The following is a 20,707-nucleotide window of genomic DNA, read 5'->3' on the forward strand; positions in this document are numbered from 1 at the left end:
ATAACATACAAAAATTGACACAAGCCCACCAATAGAAAAATGTATATCTTCCATCAAGCATTTGTTATTTAAAAAAAAAAAACATTTATAGGTAGTAACAACACCAGGGAAAATTTTTTCACCCACTCGAGCAAATTGGATCATGCTTTTTTGGAGTTGTTTTTACTTTCATCTGGATCAACTGTGGTTTTAGAATTGTGTATATGGAGGTTTTCTATGTGGTGTTCTAGGTTATAGGTTGTTTTATTGCTGGAACTAGGTGGACTTATGTGTTTTTTCAATTCGAGTAAACAGAACATAAGAGTCATAGTTCTAGTCCTATGATGACTTGCCCTGTAGTTTTTGCTTCGTTATTCCGTGTTACATAGTAGGTGAGGTTGAAAAAAGACACAAGTCCATCAAGTCTAACCTATGTGTGTGATTATATGTCAGTATTACATTGTATATCCCTGTATGTTGTGGTCGTTCAGGTGCTTAATAGTTTTTTGAAACTATCGATGCTCCCCGCTGAGACCACCGCCTGTGGAAGGGAGTTCCACATCCTTGCTGCTCTTACAGTAAAGAACCCCCTACTTAGTTTAAAGTTAAACCTTTTTTCTTTTAATTTTAATGAGTGGCCACGTGTCTTGTTAAACTCCCTTCAGCAAAAAAGTTTTATCCCTATTGTGGGGTCACCAGTATGGTATTTGGAAGTTGAAATCCTATCCCCTCTCAAGCGTCTCTTCTCCAGAGAGAATAAGTTCAGTGCTCGCAACCTTTTTTCATAACTAATGTCCTCCCAGACCCTTTATTGGCTTTGTTGCCCTTCTTTGTACTCGCTCCATTTCCAGTACATCCTTCCTAAGGACTGGTGCCCAGAACTGGACAGCATACTCTAGGTACGGCCGGACCAGAGTCTTGTAGAGTGGGAGAACTATCACTTTATCCCCTTTTTAATGCATGCCAATATTCTGTTTGCTTTGTTAGCAGCAGTTTGGCATTGCATGCCATTGCTGAGCCTATCATCTACTAGGACCCCCAGGTCCTTTTTCATCTTAGATTCCCCCAGAAGTTCTCCCCCTAGTGTATAGATTGGGTGGCAAAAATATGAATGCAAATTAGGGATGCACCGAAATTTCGGCCGCCAAAACATATCGGCCGAAAATGGCCTTTTTGGCAATTTGCGGAAAGAGAAATCACGCTGATAATGGCGCCGAAAATGGGGCGGGGCCTGCTGGGTGTGCGCCCCTGGTGCCGCCCATTGTGGGGGTGTTGTTCTGGAGCGCCCGTCCTTACTCTCTCCTCCTCCCCTCGCCTCCCTCCTCGCCCATGCCGCAGGTGGCCCGTGTGCCTCCCCTCTTCCCGAGCGGGGGCAGCATATGGAACTGGGCTCCCCGATCCTCAGCCGATGTGTAAATCGGCTGTGCAGGAGCTCGGTCACGCTGTGTTTACTCTGAAAGTGAAAGCAAGGGAGAGGTGTCTAGCAGTTTGTGCTGTGCTCTCTGCCTCCCCCTTCAGTGCAGTACCCGACATGGAGAGTGAAGGTACAGTGCTGCAGCTGCCGATTTTTAAAAAGGCTGTCTATGTTTATGTGTAGGTGTCTGCATGTTTGGGTGTGTGTGTGTGTATATATATGTATGTGTTTTTATATGTGTTTATATGCACTGGTGAGGCACAGGCAGGCTGCATGACGGGCACTGGTAGGCTGCTGGGCACAGGCAGGCTGCATGACGGGCACTGGTAGGCTGCTGGGCACTGGTGAGGTACAGGCAGGCTGCATGACGGGCACTGGTAGGCTGCTGGGCAGTGGTGAGGCACAGGCAGGCTGCAAATGATGGGCACTGGTAGGCTGCTGGGCACTGGCAGGGTTCATATAATGGGCACAGGTGATGCTGCATTGATCTCCTGACCATCTCCTGTACCATGTCTGCAGTCTCTGACCATCTCCTGTACCATGTCCCCAATCTCTGACCATCTCCTGTAATGTGTCTGCAGTCTCTGACCATCTCCTGTACCATGTTCCCAGTCTCTGACCATCTCCTGTACCATGTCTTCAGTCTCTGACCATCTCCTGCACCATGTCTTCAGTCTCTGACCATCTCCTGCACCATGTCTTCAGTCTCTGACCATCTCCTGCACCATGTCTTCAGTCTCTGACCATCTCCTGCACCATGTCTTCAGTCTCTGACCATCTCCTGCACCATGTCTTCAGTCTCTGACCATCTCCTGTACCATATCCCCAGTCTCTGACCATCTCCTGTACCATATCCCCAGTCTCTGACCATCTCCTGTACCATGTCCCCAGTCTCTGACCATCTCCTGTACCATGTCCCCAGTCTCTGACCATCTCCTGTACCATGTCCCCAGTCTCTGACCATCTCCTGTACCATGTTCCCAGTCTCTGACCATCTCCTGTACCATGTCTTCAGTCTCTGACCATCTCCTGCACCATGTCTTCAGTCTCTGACCATCTCCTGCACCATGTCTTCAGTCTCTGACCATCTCCTGCACCATGTCTTCAGTCTCTGACCATCTCCTGCACCATGTCTTCAGTCTCTGACCATCTCCTGCACCATGTCTTCAGTCTCTGACCATCTCCTGCACCATGTCTTCAGTCTCTGACCATCTCCTGCACCATGTCTTCAGTCTCTGACCATCTCCTGCACCATGTCTTCAGTCTCTGACCATCTCCTGCACCATGTCTTCAGTCTCTGACCATCTCCTGCACCATGTCTTCAGTCTCTGACCATCTCCTGCACCATGTCTTCAGTCTCTGACCATCTCCTGTACCATATCCCCAGTCTCTGACCATCTCCTGTACCATGTCCCCAGTCTCTGACCATCTCCTGTACCATGTCCCCAGTCTCTGACCATCTCCTGTACCATGTCCCCAGTCTCTGACCATCTCCTGTACCATGTCCCCAGTCTCTGACCATCTCCTGTACCATGTCCCCAGTCTCTGACCATCTCCTGTATCATGTCCCCAGTCTCTGACCATCTCCTGTACCTTGTCCCCAGTCTCTGACCATCTTCTATATAAAAATATTTTTTAAAAACAGTCACTTTCGGTATCGGTCATTTTCGGTATCAGTTTCGGTTTTCGGCCTAGTGTATTTTTCATTTTCTGTATCGGTTTCGGCACCAAAAAACCCATTTGGTGCATCCCTAATGCAAATGGATTATTTTACATTTTTCTACCTTAAACCTCATTTGCCATGTAGTTGCCCACCCCATTAATTTGTTCAGATCTTCTTGCAAGGTTTCCACATCCTGCGGAGACGTTATTGCCCTGCTTAGCTTAGTATCATTCGCAAATGCAGAGAATGAACTATTTACCCCATCCTCCAGGTCATTTATGAACAAATTAAACAGGATTGGTCCCAGCACAGAACCCTGTGGGACCCCACTACCCACCCCTGACCATTCAGAGTATTCCCCATTTATCACCACGCTTTGAACTCTCCCTTGTAACCAGTTTTCAATCCATGTACTCCCCCTAAGGTCCATGCCAATGGACCTTATTTTGTACAGTAAATGTTTATGGGGAACTGTATCAAATGCTTTTGTAAAATCCAGATACACCACATCTACGGGCCTTCCTTTATCCAGATGGCAACTCGCCTCCTCCATAATAGATTGGTTTGGCAAGAAAGATTCTTCATGAATACATGCTAAATACAGCTGATACAGTTTCCATTACTTAAATCTTGTATATAGTCCCTTTTCATCCCCTTTCAAGAGCTTGCATGTTATTGATGTTAGGCTAACTGGTCTGTAATTCCCAGGGATGTATTTTGGGCCCTTTTTAAATATTAGTGCTACATTGGCTTTTCTCCAATCCGCTGGTACAATTCCAGTTAGTAAAAATTAGGAACAATGGTATATCAGTTACTTGACTGAGTTCCCTAAGCACCCTCGGGTGCAAGCCATCCAGTCCCGGTGATTTATTAACGTTAAGTTTCCCAAGTCTAATTCTAATTCTGTCCTCTGTTAACCAAAATAATGGCATAATAATGTTCATAATGAGAACTGTCTTCTGATATGACCTGGGTCATATAAGCCAAGCACCTGAATTCTGATCGTACTCAGAAATGCAGTCAAACTGATGTACATAAATAAAGTTACAATATAATTGCTGTGAGATCTAATATTCGGTATCAGGATGAAGTGTTCAGCTACACCTGATACTAACAGAAAGGTAGTAGCAGAGCTATTGTAGAGAGTGACTAGGTGTCCCGGGAGCTGCACATCAAGTCAAGACCTGCTGTATGATGTTGAAAGGCAGTCTTCAGTGCTCAGGACCTCAGACTGGGCCGAAGGTTTACCTTCCAACAAGACAATGACCCTAAGCACACAGCTAAAATAACGAAGGCGTGGCTTCACAACAACTCCATGACTGTTCTTGAATGGCCTAGCCAGAGCCCTGACTTAAACCCAATTGAGCATCTCTGGAGAGACCTAAAATTGGCTGTCCACCAACGTTTACCATCCAACCTGACAGAACTGGAGAGAATCTACAAGGAGGAATGACAAAGGATCCCCAAATCCAGGTGTGAAAAACTTGTTGCATCTTTCCCAAAAAGACTCATGGCTGTATTAGATTAAAAGGGTTCTACTAAATACTGAGCAAAGGGTCTGAATACTTAGGACCATGTGATATTTCAGTTTTTCTTTTTTAATAAAATTGCAAAAATGTCAACAATTCTGTGTTTTTCTGTCAATATGGGGTGCTGTGTGTACATTAATGAGGAAAAAAATGAACTTAAATGATTTTAGCAAATGGCTGCAATATAACAAAGAGTAACAAATTTAAGGGGGTCTGAATACTTTACGTCCCCACTGTATATATTTTTTTACCAGAGACCCTAGAGAATAAAATGGCAGTTGTTGCAATATTTTATGTCACACTGTATTTGCGCAGGGGTCTTTCAAATGCAATTTTATGGGAAAAGATACACTTCAATGAATTAAAAAAAAAAAACGAAACAGTAAAGTTAGCCCAATTGTTTTGTATAATGTGAAATGTTACGCTGTGAGAATTGAGATCTTTATACTAAGCAAAAAAAAAATGTGGTTCTCATTTTATCCAGAATCATGCGGCTCTAGCTGGTAGCATATAAGCGCATTATGGCAGGCGTATTTGTCAAATGATGCCTTCCAGCTCTGTGCTGTTAGTGCTTCCACTGGTCAGGAGTGCTTCCATCTACTTCCGGACTTCCTTCCATGTTTGGACTGTTCAGTTATTTGATTGGCTTGCCCACAATAACGTCGCTACCATGCACAAGAGTCACATCATCACAGCACAGAGGGGGGCTTGATGTACGCTGAGTACATTAAAGTGGTACTAAAACATACTGTTTAATTTACAGTATCCCTTCTCTTTCTGTATAAGGATAATGGATTATTATTATTTATTTATTTATTTTATAAAACAATGTAAGTACCTTTTTTTTTTTTTTTTTTTTTTTTTTTTTTCCCTAATCGAGACCCAGCTCGTTCCCAGCTTGTCTGTATTGAAACAGTGGCAGGAGGAGCTTCTAGTTCTCTACTGCTGGTCACATGTTAAAAAAAAAAAAAAACAACCTTTGGAGTACACAGTAAAATCAAATAATATAAAAAAAACTGTTTTAAATTGTCATACAAATATATATTTGAAATCAAATCTCTGTTATTTTTGGGAATAACCTGGTGTAAGTGGATTTATGCCAGTCACAGGCTGTCATACCCCTCCAGCCCGTGTTATTGTGTGCATGGGCTTAGAATAGGAGGGATGTGATGACTCCATCAATCCGGATGTAATGTCTCGCCCCCATCGTATTTAGCTGGTTAGTGAGCATGGAGGAAGAGGGAGGGAGTGGGCTGTCATTTACAAACTGTATATAATTTGCACAGATGTGATCAATGGAGAAATGCTCCGCATGGAAATACACTGGAAAATGAGCATGTGCACTAGCTGCCAACAGCTGCGCTGCACAATCCCCAGCTGCAGTGGGGGCATGAGGGAGGGATAGAGAACAGCAGGATCAACCAGGGTTTTTGCAGAATACAGAGGTGGCGAATGTGCATTACCGCTCTGGCAGCTTTCTGTTGCTAGCTGCTGTAGGGGTAAGTGTGGTATGAGATTCAGCGCATCAATGGGACACATAGGTAACACATAGGAAACACAATGCAACAATAATGTAGTATATTGCAGCTTACCAGTCCATGATGTGGTGGCTGCATAGTTTTTCTTTACTCAAGCATTTTTCCCTAAATGTCTTACAGGACAGCCACCTTTGAGAGACCTCGGCTCCTCCCTTCACAGGAAATACCGTCTTGGCTTCAAGATTTAAGCCCCTCCTGCCCCACTGGACCCCCAGTTTCGGTGTTTCCTCCGGCGGAGAGACATCGCTGGGAACCAGGGCTGATCAACTGGGGAGGTTGAAGCCGGTTTTTACTGTGAGGAGAAGCTCTCCCTATCTCTATTTTTCGGTTGGTGGAGCCTTGGGGAAGTTACTATTAGGTCCTCAGATTAGCCACCCCAGATTCTCCTGAGGGTGGGGAAAAAGCTTTGGGGTCCCCGCTCTCATTCTGTCCAGGAGGGCGTCGTCAGAGGTGCACTGTTCATCCCCGCATTTTTTGTGGCCAGTGAGAGAGCTTGAGGCTGGTCCGGAGGACGTAGCAACTTTGCGTCCTGTGGGGGCATGCACTTCTGCTGGGGCCGCGGAACTGCAGTGCCCAGCATGCCCTTTGTGCAGTAAGCCTGAGGAACTGCAGTGCCCAGCATGCCCTTTGTGCAGTAAGCCTGAGGAACTGCAGTGCCCAGCATGCCCTTTGTGCAGTAAGCCTGAGGAACTGCAGTGCCCAGCATGCCCTTTGTGCAGTAAGCCTGAGGAACTGCAGTGCCCAGCATGCCCTTTGTGCAGTAAGCCTGAGGAACTGCAGTGCCCAGCATGCCCTTTGTGCAGTAAGCCTGAGGAACTGCAGTGCCCAGCATGCCCTTTGTGCAGTAAGCCTTAGGAACTGCAGTGCCCAGCATGTCCTTTGTGCAGTAAGCCTGAGGAACTGCAATGCCCAGCATGCCCTCTGTGCGGTGAGCCTGAGGAACTGCAATGCCCAGCATTCCCAGGATTCTCACGGAGGGCTTGTTTTGGTTAGGTCCTGGTCTGTAAACCGTTTAGATCGGACGACTGATGGGTGAGAGTCCTTTCCCATCTTGTGTAGTACGGGGAAGCAAGCAAGGAATAAGTCTCTCCCTCAGAGAGAATTCAGGTTCCCAAAGGCCGACAATCCAAAGAGGTCTTGGGGTCAGAAAGGTGGGGCAAAATAGGGGGTTCGTCCTCCCGAACGGTCCGGAGGAAGATTGGGGGACTACCTTCCATAGCGGGTAGTGGTCTCCTCCAATCATTTCTTCTGGGGATGGTAAGGAGGGGTCATCGGCTTGAATTTGCAAGTCCATCCCCCCCCTCCCCCGCCGCTCATCACCAGTTTGCCAAGCTGCACAGAAAAGCGTCAGCCTTACTACCCTTCCTGAAAAATCCTAAACATTGTATCAACAGTGGTTTAGTGACTAGCAGTACTCAAACCATAGGTTCAGTCTCAGACAGGGTATCGCCTGCTTGGGACTTGAATAATAAACAGCAGAGTAGCCTGAAAATAGGTAAGGGCCTAGTTACCAATGCCACATCAGTATGTTGTTTTAAAAGGGTGTTCCCAGTCCTGGAAGCTTGGGTGGAAGCCATCAAAGGATGTCAAGACCCGGTGAGGAAATCCTTCTTTTAAAGGGGAGGTAAAGGAGCCAGTTAGCGCTTCTTCAGGCTTCCAGGTGGAGTCAGAGGTAGAGGGGTTAGACAGTAAGTCCTTTAGACCCTCTCGCTACGAACCTTCCCTGGAGGAGGTGGAGGATCTCTTGGGAGCCTTCCGTGCCACCCTGGGAATCCAGGAGTAGAAACTTTTATCACTCCATGACCAGAGGGGATAAAAGTGGCAGAACAGTGGCTAACGGGTTAGCATTTCTGCCTACCAGCACTGACTCAGGGACTTCCCTAAATTCAGGGCGGGGGGGAACAGAATAACTTGCAGAAGGCTCTGTATAGACTCATTCCCCCCCCCCCCCCCCCCTCCAAACTGCTTAATGGCAATCATAGGCCTGAGGGACAAATCTGGATGACCTGCTCCTATTTATCTTCAGACCAAGGTTATGTCTCCTATTTTCATTGCACCGCATTGGTCCAGGAGGCTGTGGTTCCCAAGCCTGTACGATCTGGCGTGGAACCTTCCTGGATACCGCCAATCCGGGAGGACCTTCATCTCCGGGTCCATTCTGCTCTCCCCAGGTGGAGCGGTGAATTCTCCCTGCATGGCTTCCGAGGAAGAATTGCTAAAGGCAAGAGCTTCCTGGATGGGGTTGTGGCCCTGCTAAGTAGCAGGAAATAAACCTGCTCCATCTACCGGAGACATTTTCAACAGCTGGTACGCAGAGGGCATTTCCAATCAGGGGGCCCCCTTTTCTACAAATATTTCCGTACCAGGTGTTTTTTTTTTTTTTTTTAAGAGGGTGGCCTCGAAGTTTCACAGAGGCCAAGAAATTATTTTGCCAACTTTCTATTCGAATCCTGTGGGTGAACATAAGTTGGATGTTAAGGTCGTAGCACCTTTGTCAAACACTACAGGTTGGACCAGTGGATCGCTAAGGATCGGACCTTCGGGGAAAAAGGGGTCCTACAAGCGGTGGTCCCACCCTAGGGTTAAGTGCTCGTTTATCCTCTCAAAAGTGGCTGTCCTAAAAGATGTTTAGGGAAAATCAGAGTTGCGTACCGGTAATGTCTTTTTCCAGGAGTCTTTCAGGGCAGCACCGATACCCACCCGGTACTCTTAGAAGACTGAGGGTCCAGTGGGGCAGGAGGGGCTTAAATCTTGAAGCTAAGGCGGTGTTTACTGTGAAGGGAGGAGCCGAGGTCTCTCAAATGTGGCTGAATGAATGACTTGTATAGCGCTGCAAATGCGTACTGAATCGCCTCAAGGCGCTTGGTCCATCCTGTGGGTCCAGCTTGCTAGAAGAGGTAGGTCTTGAGTTTCTTCCTGAAGGCCTAATGGTTTTCTTCCATATGGATGTTGGTCGGTAGAGTGTTCCATAGCCGTGGTCCTTGGACTGAGAATCTTCATTCTCCCTTTGATTTGTAGCGGGATGTGGGAACGTGGAGTAGGTTTTGGTGGGTTGATCGAAGATTGCGATTAGGTACGTAGCGTTTTATTTTCTCGCATAGGTATTGAGGCGCGTTTCCATGTAGGCATTTGTGGGTGAGGCAGAGGGTCTTGAATGTGATCCGATCCTTTATGGTTAGCCAATGTAGGCTCCTCAGGGATGGGGAAATGGGTTCCCAAGGTTTTTTTTTTTCTGTTATCAATCTTGCTGCAGTGTTTTGGATGAGTTGTAGGAGTGCGACCTGGTATTTAGGTAGTCCGATGTAGAGGAAATTTGCATAGTCGAGTCTGGAGTTAATGATGGTTCAAACTACTGCTGCTTTGTCCTTTTTAGGAATAAAGGGGATGAGTGTGTGTAGCAGGCGAAGAAGGTGGTGAGATCCGCTGACTACTGATCCAATTTGTGCATCCATTGACATTTCTGAGTCAAAAATGACTCCAAGACTTTTGACTTTGGTGCTTGGGGCGATGGTCTGTCCAAAGACGGTGGGTGGAGTCCAAGGGTTCTTGTTTTTTGAGTTTTGGTTTGCATGTAGTAGAAGCTCTGTTTTGGATCCGTTGAGTTTGAGGTAGCTAGTGGTCATCCAGTTGTCTATCAATGTGAGGCATTTTTCTAGTTGCTGATAGTGGTCGTTTTGTCCGGTGATCTGAAAGTAGAGTTATGTGTCGTCAGCGTACGAGTGGTAGCGGAGGTCCGAATTTCTGATGATTTTGAGGAGCGGACTGATATAGATGTTGAAGAGGACTGGTGATAATGGTGACCCTTGAGGGACTCCATACGATAATGCCCGGGTTTCAGAGGTGAAGGCTCCTAGTTTCACGGTCTGAGAGCGATTTTTCCAAGAACGATGCGAACCATTGTAGCTCTGAATCTGTGACTCCCGCTATTCCTGTGAGGCGGATGAGTAGGGTGTTGTGGTCCACTGTATCGAACGCTGCACTGAGGTCCAGCAGTACCAGGAGACTTGATTCTCTGTCACCTTCAGCTTCGAGGGCGTCGTCCCATACTTTGAGGAGTGCCGTTTCTGTGCCGTGGCCTGGGCGGAAGCCTGATTGCAGGGGGTCCAAGAGATTGTGTGTGTCCAGGTGGAGTTGTAGCTGTTGTACGACTGCTTTCTCCATGACCTTGGAGATGGTGTTGAGATTTGTTATCCGTCTGCGGTAGTTAGGGTCGAGGTTGGGTTTCTTTAGAAGAGATTTGACGATGCCTTGCTTGAGGGCGATTGGGACAGTCCCTTCTTTGACTGATTTATGAGGTGTGTTATAGTGGAAGCGAGGATGTCGGAGCATTCTTTCAGAAGTTTTGTGGGAATTATGTTGTTTGGTGAAGTGCTGTCTCTGAGGCTTCTAATGATGTTTTTGGTGCTGTCAGTGGTGATTGGGATTAGTGAGAATTTCGGTCCTTGTGTGATGCTTGTATCAATTTCCTCTCTTTTGCTTTCGTTGATTGAGGTTGGTCGTTTTTTTTCTGTTGAATTGTTTTACGGATGTTATCGATTTTATCGAAGAAGTCCGATACCTTATTGCAAAATTCTTGAGTTTTTTATTTGCTGGGGGCTCTAGGCAGGTTGGGTTCATAGTCTGGGCAACTATTTTGAACAGTTCCCGAGGGCGGTTTAAGGCTGTTGAGATGGTGTTCAAGAAATATTCTTTTTTTGCTTTGAAGATTGCTTTGTGATATTTCTCGGTGAGAGCTTTGTAGTTTGAGTGGTTTTCCTTAGTAGAGTTTCTTCTCCAGGCTCTTTCAGCGCTTCTGCGTTCGCGCTTCAGTAGAGTAAGGGTGCCAGTGAACCATCCCAAGGTTTTTTTGCGGATGATTGTTCTGTGTTTTGGGGCCACTGAGTCTGCTGTTTGTTTAAGGAGTTGAGTGTTCAGTTGAGTGGTTTAAATTTATCGTTGCTATTTTGTTTGATAATGTGGTTTTGAAGAGTTCGGAGTGTAGTTTCTAGATCAGTGTGTTGTTATTGCGTGATTCCGTTTTTGGAGGTTGGTGTTGGTGGCGATTTTGAATTTGATGGCGTGGTGGTCCGTCCAGGGTAGCGGTACATTGTCGACTATGTTGATGTCCATATTTTGTTTGAAGATGAGGTCCAAAATATGTCCTGAACCATGTGTAGGAGCATTTATCAGTTGCTGGAGACCTAGTTCTTCCAGTTGGTTGATGCAGGCGGTGGCGATAAGGTCGAGGGTGGAGTTTGCCCAGAGGTTGAAGTCTCCAAGTACCAGAAAGTTTTTGGTTTTCAGGGTGAGTGTTGAGATGAATTCCGTGAAGGGTGTAAGGAGATTGGTCTTTGGCCCTGGAGGTCTGTAGCATAGTAGTATGTGAATAGTGTCTTGGGGTGTTGTTTGAAGATGAAGGGAGAGTGTCTCCATGAATGGCACTGAGTTTTGTGATGTTGGGTTGGTGAGTGCGAGGTGAGATTTGAAGATTACTGCTAGGCCTCCTCCTTTTTTTCCTCTTCTATGCTCAGTTAGGAGCTTAGAACTATGTTCATGCTAGTTGCGGTTGAATTGGTGTCTCCCTATGTTTGATGGTTGATTGTAGGTTGATCCTTAGTAGTTGTTCTTTTTTGTAGTCGTTTTTGAATGTAGGTTGGTAATGTTGAGGCGGTATTTCTTAGCCTATGGAGGGCGTTCACTGAGTATTTGAAAATGCACATGGTGAGAAAAGACAAAGTTGCTGAAGGAAGGATGATCTGATGATGGTACTGATGTGGCGATGATGAGCTTGCTGAGAGGATGGAGGTTCTGATGGCTGCCACTGCTACGGGGGTGGAGTTGTTGATGGTGCAGAAGTTCTGGAGGTGGTGATGAAGGCAGGGGGGGCACCTGCTGGCCTACCTACCTTCCTGTTGATCCAGAGGAAAGTGAAAAACCCTAGCTGAGCTGGCTGGAAAAAAATTCCTTCCTAACCCCCCGGAGAGCGATCGTACTTGGGGACCCTTGATCAACTGCTAGTGAGCCCCTGGGAGCTTACCTGATCCGGGATGGTCCAGAGGGGAAGAGACGATGGAGAGGGGTGATGGGGAGGCGGGGGGGAGGAGATCTGGCCACTACTTACTGGTAATGCAGCCGCGTCTGGGAGGATCGACGATAGACGCCGGGTAGGGTAACAAAGGATACAAGTTATAAGAATTGGATAATGTGCTGGCCTGCCGGCTAGGGCCTGAACCGTGGGTGTCCTGGCTTCCGGTGTTGGCCCGTACCCCTGCAGTGAGGCCTGGTAGTGAGGGGGCGGTGTTCCAGGGGCCCACTAAACCAAAGTGGAAGAGAGGAGGTGGCCAGCTGTGCCGGATGAAGGTTGCAGCCGTGGTCTGTCCCCCGAGTCTAGAGGCTAGAGACGGAGGGATCGGACGGCGGCTGCAGGAGGTATCCTGGTGAGCTGGGTTGGGGGGGGGGTGTCCGCTGGGACCGAGTCACGGAGGGTCCTGCGGGGATGGTCTCCGGGCGGCCGGCGGATTGCTGTGGCTCGGGAGGGTGTAACAAGATGGCCGCCGGCTAGGCCCGAGCCGAGAGCTGTCTGGCCGCACGGACCACGGTGCTCGAGCTGCTGACACAGACGTCTGCTCTAACCTGTGTGTCCACAGTGGGTGACAATCTGAGAGGAGCGCTCAGTGGAGGGAACTGGATAGCCTGATGGGTATGCTGGTGAGCTGGGTAGGGAGGGGAGGGGGGGTCCGCTGGGTCCGAGGTCACGACAGGTCCTGCTGGGAGAGGGGAAGATCTCCAGGCGGCCGGCGGTTTGCTGTGGCCTAGGGAGGGTGTACCAAGATGGCTGCCGGCTAGGCCCGAGTCCGGCTGCTCTGATCCCGGTGCTGCTGATGGAGTGTCCGAGGGTAAGGAGGATGGAACGGTGGCGGCTGTGCATGGGCCTGCTGGTAGGGCTGCCGGTCGGCTGGGGGAGGTGACGCGGCAGGCCTGCACTGGCCAGGACTGGGCCGGAGCTGCGGAGTATCCTGAGGGCGCTGGGCCGGAGCCGCGGAGTGTCCTGGGGGACGGGCCGATGTGGCTGGCGCGGTGGACGATGCGGTGGCAGGTGGGGGTCCTGGTGCGGTTCCGCTGGGGAGACTGGGATGAGTCCTGGATGGCTGGGTGGCCGGAGCCGGGTGGCTGAGCTAGAGCTGCTGACAGACGCTGCTGCACAGACGTCTGCTCTCAACTGGCAATGCACTCTGTATGCAAAAAGCTGTCCTGAAAGACTCCTGGAAAAAGACGTTACCGGTACGTAACTCTGATTTTCCTTATTTTTCACCTGGTGATGCTGCCAGTAACACACTTCCAGTGCTAAAAGGGCACTCCCTCTCCCTTCTGTATCAGGACAATAAAAACAGGATAGGACTACAGCAGGCTCCCTCTCCAATTCTCCATGAACAGGGTGTGGTTCTGTAGTTCCAATATCATTGCAATTTATGATAGTCTACACAGGCAGCAAGCACAGAAAATCGATCAGCTCACAATATTTAAGGCCTGATCAGAAGGTATATTTTTTTTTTTATTATTACTAATCAGACAGATATAACAAAACTTCCTCAATGGTATATTGGACAGACCAAAATGGACCCAAATAGGAAAGTTCCTTGTTTAGAGCTTGTTGGTGTATGTATATTTTCTATGGGGGATTGGTATGCTTCTAGACATCAGTTTTTGCATTATCTTGTACTTTGGTTTAAAATTTTGTCAATTGCTGAAATGTTTTTGTATTGAAGGAGCATATATTTTTTTTTTTTTATAGAGCTTAAGCTGGCAAATGACTAAATACACAAATTAAATACATACTGTATTTGGAAGCTGTTTTCTCAGCCAAAAGGATTTGTATTTCTGAACTGAGATCTACATTGGTCAGCAATGTACCACAGCCTGTGCTGTAGTAAAAGTAACATATACAGCTCTTGTCCCTCCCCCAGCCTGTGACTGGACAGTAAAAGGAGAAGCAGAGTATTTCTCTGTCACTCTACTCTGCTACTCTACTACTATCAGCATGGTCCTTGTCAGCCAGGGTAGCTTTGATTTAAATCAAGTCTATTTAAATCACTAGTAAAAAAAGGCTTGATTTAAATCAACTCAATTTTAATTCATAATTTTTAAAGAACAACTGTCATCTCTGTCCTGCAGCCGCTCCTCCTCTGACCCGCTGTTGACTCACGGATAGTCCCATTCACTTTAATGGGATGGCTGGTGATGCGGCAGTGACACAACAAGGTGAGAGATGTTATGGCAGCAGGTGAGTAGATGCCCGCTAACAGGCGCTGCTGTGATAGATCTGAAATGACAGGTGCTCTTTAAATGGAAGGACAGAGCTTGGATTCATTGAATAGGTTTACTAAAAATGTAAATATTGCAGAATATACAGCCTCATGGTACATAACTAAGCTCCATTTCATGCTGAATAAACTAAATTGTTAATGTATCTTAAATAAAAAACTCGCTTTAGATAGATTTTTATTCCAAAAGCATTTTATTAAAATAAATTTGATTAAAAAAAAAAAATCAGATTTAATAAAGACAAAAATCAGATTAATTAATTTTTTTTTATAAATCATCGATTTTTAGTCACCCGGTTCTCAGCACACAAGCACTGCAGCATAACCGACTTTCTCCATTTGCTGCTTACCCATCTCGCAGTATACGCTCTGCTGTACAGTGGGTTGCAAGAGGCAGACACCGGAGCTGCATTATTTGTGTAGTTTTTCTTTGTCCTTTTGTGTGGCTCTGCATTTATAAAATGTGATGCCCCAAGAGTCTTTCTGTGTGATCCAGCTGGTATTTTGGCGACACTCTGGTTTTAGGAAGGTAATCAGAAATCAACAAATACCATGTAAAGGGTTCATTGGCCCCCTAGTGTGAAAACTCATATCGGGATAAAGAACTGATTGGATTTTTATTCATTTTGGTGCAAATTGCCTGGTTCTGCAGCTTGCTTGTTATTGTGCTTCGCATATAGTGATTCATACAAATCAGACTAGAAACATAGTGCAGGTTGCTTTCTGCTCAAAAGGTGTAAGTGAAGGTAAATAGCAGAGCTGTTCGATTACCCGGTGAAGATTTGCCAGCTGGTCTACACCAGAGCTTTAAGATGCTGAATGTAATTGGCATTTAGTCACATAGGTGCAAGCCCAAAAATATTACATGTAAAACATGGAATAAGAAAATAGGAGGATTGAGGAAACTACCATTGCTGACTTTGATTTTAAAGGTACAGATTTCAGAGATGTCACCCTGAAGTGAGTCACTGACTTCAAACAAGTATGCAGGACAAAGGTAAAGACTTTGCTGATGTAACTGGCTCTATACATGTTCTATGTTAGTGACTTGCAAAGTATTTGTATTAAAGCCAGTGCCTTTGAAAATCGGCAATGGCAGTTCACATTTTTCTGTACTTACAGGTTCACTTTAACCCAATTAAAGGAAAACGTACAGTGCTTTGAAAAAGTATTCATATAACTTGAAATTTTCCACATTTTGTCATGTTGCAACCAAAAACATAAATGTATTTTATTGGGATTTTATGTGATAGACCAACACAAAGTGGCACATAATTGTGAAGAGGGAAAATGATAAATGGTTTTCCAAATTTTTTACAAATATCTGAAAAGTGTTGTGTGCATTTGTACTCATCCCCCTTTACTCTGATACCCCTAACTGAAATCTAGTGGAACCAATTGCCTTCAGAAGTCACCTAATTAGTAAATAGAGCCCACCTGTACGTAATTTAATCTCAGTATAAATACAGCTGTTCTGTGAAGCCCTCAAAGGTTTGTTAGAGAACCTTAGTGAACAAACAGCATCATGAAGGCCAAGAAACACAGGGATAAAGTTGTGGAGAAGTTTAAAGCTGGGTTAGGTTATAAATAAAATATCCCACGCTTTGAACATCTCATGGAGCACTGTTCAATCCATCATCCGAAAATGGAAAGCGTATGGCACAACTGCAAACCAACAAAGACATGGATGTCCACCTAAACTGACAGGCCAGGCAAGGAGAGCATTAATCGGAGAAGCACCCAAGAGGCCCATGGTAACTTTGGAGGAGCTGCAGAAATCCACAGCTCAGGTGGGAGAATCTGTCTACAGGACAACTATTTGTCGTGCACTCCACAAATCTTGCCTTTATGGAAGAGTGGCAAGAAGAAAGACATAAGAAGTCCCGTTTGCAGTTTGTGAGAAGCCATGTGGGGGACACAGCAAACATGTGGAAGAACGTGCCCTGGTCAGATGAGACCAAAATTGAATTTTTTGGCCTAAAAGCAAAATGTTATGTGTGGCAGAAAACTATCACTGTGCATCACCCTGAACACACCATCCCCACCGTCAAACATGGTGGTGGCAGCATCATGTTGTGAGGATGCATTTCTTCAGCAGGGACAGGGAAGCTGGTCACAGTTGATGGGAAGATGGATGGAGCCAAATACAGGGCAATCTTGGAGGAAAACCTGTTCTGTCTGCAGAAGACTTGAGACTGGGGCGGAGGTTCACCTTCCAGCAGGACAACGACCCTAAACATACAGCCAGTTACAATGGAATGGTTTAGATCATGGGTGCTTAACCTGTGGCCCTCCAGCTGTTGCAGAACTACAAGTCCCATCATACCTCAGTCTTTGGAAGTCATGCATGTAATTGCCAGCCTTGCAATGCTTCATGGGATTTGTAGTTCCGCAACAGCTGGAGGGCAAAGGTTGAGCACTCCTGGTTTAGATCAAAGCATATTCTTGTATTAGAATGGCCCGGTCAAAGTCCAGACCTAAATCCAATTGAGAATCTGTGGCAAGAATTGAAAATTGCTGTTCACAGACACTCTCCATTCAATCTGACAGAGCTTGAGCTATTTTGCAAAGAAGAATGGGCAAAAATGTCACTTTCTCTAGATGTGTAAAGCTGGTGAGACATACCCAAAAAGACTTGCAGCTGTAATTGCAGTGAAAGGTGGTTCTACAAAGTATTGACTGAATACAGATGCACGCCACACTTGCATATTTATTTGTAAAAAAATTTGAAAACCATTTATCATTTTCCTTCCACTTCACGATTATGTGCCACTTTGTGTTGGTCTATCATATAAAATCCCAACAAAATTCATTTTATGTTTTTGGTTGTAACATGACAAAATGTGGAAAATGTCAAGGGGTATGAATACTTTTTCAAGGCACTGTACTTTACAACTATAAAACAGGACCAGTGTGTATCTGATTATTATGTGTGTTTTAAAACGCATAAAGCCATTTATTAAGAAATGATTTTGTTTTATTACAGATGAATATGAAGAAGCTTTAAAGGTATGCAGATTATAATACTGTTTTTTTTTTTTTTTTTTTTAATTGAATTTTTCTAAGTTTCATTGTGCAATTCCATTTACTGTAATAAGATGATCCATTAGAGCAGGGACTGTTACTTTTTGGTGCAGAGATGGTATCTATTGGTACCAATGCTTTAGGCATTAGGTAGGGTACGTATACTGCTGCAGGGGTTTGATTTGGTGTTAGGGATTAGATTAGGTGAGGGAGTCCCTGGTTGTCATCAGGCCCATCGGAATTCGTGTCCCCTCCTTCCAATTATGGTGGAAAACCATTTTCTTTTACCTTTTTCTCTCAGTGATAACGGTAAACAGGACAAATGGGGTGAATCTCCCTAACGGGGGCACAGACCACAATAAAAATCTAACAAGTCTTCTAATCCATCTCTATTTCTACCTCTATCTAAAACTAAAAAAAGGTTTGCCTTTAGTTATACTTTACGGGCTAACCCTTAGGTTATTTGGTTAAACTAACCCGAAGGAGGTTGTTGGGATGAGTCTTAATGTGTATTTCCACTTTTGCAGTCAAATTGGGATAACGTCTACTTTTTGTATTTGTTACATGTCCCCATTGATATAGCATAATTTACAAATTGCAGCTTACCATGTTTAGATTCTCTATTCTGGACCCTCCAGCAAAGAAAAATCTTAGGTAATTCTCTTTGTTTATGAAGGCACTGGGCAGCTGTATATGTCATACTTAACCCTCTCTTTATTGTTAAGGCAGATCTTCATTATCAAGCCTCATGTACACTTGGCTATTCTGAATGCCTTTCTCCTGACAGCGTTAAAACGCTCCTAAAGCTGCGTTTTTCAATGAGTTTGGGTGCGTTTTAGATGCGTTCAGGTGCATCAAGCGTTTGGGCATTCATTCATTTCATTGGCCAGAATATTAATTTACACTGGTTATATTTATTTATCTGTGCAAATTGTTTTTTATTATGACCTACATTTCACTTATAACTTTATTAGGATGTACTTTACATGATGTGCTAAATATTTCTTCCTGTATTTAGATTGCGGTAAAGCAGGGAGGGATCCTTCAGATGATAGTGTATGACAACAATCAACAGTTTCAGACCACCAGGTCCATTAAAACACCAGAGCTGGGTACAGCCACTGCAGTATGTGCTGTCAAAAGATCCTTAGCACAGTGTACCCTGGTGCCTAGGTCAGCAGAACCGGAGAGGCAAAACGAAGAAACCTCTACAGCAATAATGGTAATTACATAATTATGTACATTCATGTTCATATGTTTTACCTGGAAACTTTAATATACATTGTAGTGTTTAGTTGTTTATAGTGTTCCTTTTGGCTTCATGTAAAATATGTAATCTTATATTTGACTATTTATTTCCTATACATTAGCAAAGCATTCCTCTGTGCCTAAAAAATGTGGGTTCATTGCATGCTGTAGGTCTGGGTTGTGTAGGTGTGAAGTTACTTTGGCTTCTGCAGTGACACGAAATCGGTAAGAAATATTCTTTACTGTGCCCACAAGCCAGCTGGAGTTGTCCCTTGCTTTGTAAACAAGTCAATGGGCAGTTATTAATTTCCCTGCTGTGTTTGGACATTCCATGCCTTAATTAATCTTACCATAAAGAAACCTTTCCTATACTGCTGGTAAAATACCCTTTCCTTCATAGCAGATATGTCCCTGATGCCCAATATGCGGCCCTTTGGCACTTTGTGCAGGCCTTGGGGCCCTTGCAGACACTAATCTGTTTTTTCCCTATTGCCCTGTTATAGTAGAGATTTCTAGCAATCTCATGTAATATGTGTCCAGTCTATGACCGTCTCCTAGAACAGTGGTTCTTAACCTCAGTCCTCAAGTACCCCCAACAGGCCATGTTTGCATGTTTTCCTTTTATCTTGCACAGGTGCTTTAAATCAGAGTCAATGGCTTGGTATTTTGCCCAGCTATGTTATCTAAGAGAAATTCCCAAAACATGGTCTGTTGGGGGTACTTGAGGACTGAGGTTGTCCTAAAGCATGTCTCTAACCACTCCTACAGCATGTTCAGTCTTTGACTTTGTCTCCTTCAGCATGTCTGTGGTTTCTGATCATCTCCTGTATTGTATCTGCAGTCTCTGACCAGGTCTTATATCATGTCCACAGTCTCTGGCTATCTCTTGCATCATGTCTACAATCTGTGACCATCTCTTGCGTCATGTCTACAATCTTGAACCATCTCTTGTATCATGTCTACAATCTGTGACCATCTCTTGTATCATGTCTACAGTTTCTGACCATCTCCTGTATCATATCCACAGTCTTCAGTCTCCACAGACCTTCTTTTCCATTATATCCACTGTCTCTGACGAAGGATGAGCTTAGGTGGGTTTGCAACTCCATGCGTCCGCCAGGAAGCTGACACTCCGCAGCGTTAATCACAGGCAGTGAGACATTTCCCAAACCGTGGCTGCACAGATCGGGAAATGTCTCACTACCTGTGATTAGCGCTGCGGAGTGTCAGCTTCCTGGCAGGCGCAGGCACATGGAGTTGCGAGCACGCCTGAGCTCATCCTTCTCTGACCATCTCTTGCATTATAGCTATAGTCTTTGACTATATCCTGTTGTGCATCTGCTGTCTCTGATAATGAATATTCACAGAATTTTATGTGCATCCCTTTAGTGACATTGGGGGCTGCACTTGAGGCCCCCATATCCAGAAAGTTGACCACCACGGTAATATGTCCTTGAATATGGAGGTTATCTACAAAATCTTTATACTGGCTTGGATAAATTAGATTTGTTAAATAACATTTCTCTAGGATTTTCCTAAACTGCAAAATCCCAGATTTACTAACATTTTAGTACAAGTGACATTTCCCATCCCCTTCAGTAGCTTGGTTACCTTTGTGCCCGCTCTAAATCCTTAATGCTCTCTTTAGGCTATAGTCCCCAAAACTATGCTCCATATTCAGAATTCAACCTTACTAGTAATTTAATATTGATATTGTAAATGATTGTGCAAAACTGTGACTTCTTGCTTTTCTTATCAGGAAGCAAAGATCTCTAGATCACCTTTTCTGTTGATATAACAACAACCAACTAGTTCTACATGTCTCTGTACATTCTACCTTGGAAGGCCAATTGCTGTGCATTGCTGAGGATATCCCATAAGTATGACTAACTTTCTAAATCAGGGGTCTCAAACTAAAATTACCTGAGGGCCACAGGACAAATTTTCACATCCAATGGGGGCCGCATGCAAACTGTCCCCCCCCCCCCCCCCCCAGGACTGGTGTCATCGGA

At 45.2% G+C, this 20,707-nt stretch overlaps 1 protein-coding gene across 3 annotated transcripts in view; it reads left to right on the top strand.

Annotated features, from left to right (window-relative positions):
* NBR1 (NBR1 autophagy cargo receptor) overlaps positions 1-20,707 on the top strand; it is a 222,139-nt gene that overhangs the window by 34,612 nt on the left and 166,820 nt on the right. For all 3 annotated transcript variants that reach the window (XM_073608374.1, XM_073608375.1, XM_073608376.1), the window contains 2 exons: positions 17,410-17,432; positions 18,466-18,669. In XM_073608374.1, the coding sequence (XP_073464475.1) occupies positions 17,410-17,432; positions 18,466-18,669 (227 nt within the window). The remainder of the gene's footprint in view (positions 1-17,409; positions 17,433-18,465; positions 18,670-20,707) is intronic.

This window comes from Aquarana catesbeiana, linkage group LG12, assembly GCF_042186555.1.
Source record: "Aquarana catesbeiana isolate 2022-GZ linkage group LG12, ASM4218655v1, whole genome shotgun sequence".
In the NCBI taxonomy this organism is placed as follows: Eukaryota; Metazoa; Chordata; class Amphibia; order Anura; family Ranidae; genus Aquarana; species Aquarana catesbeiana.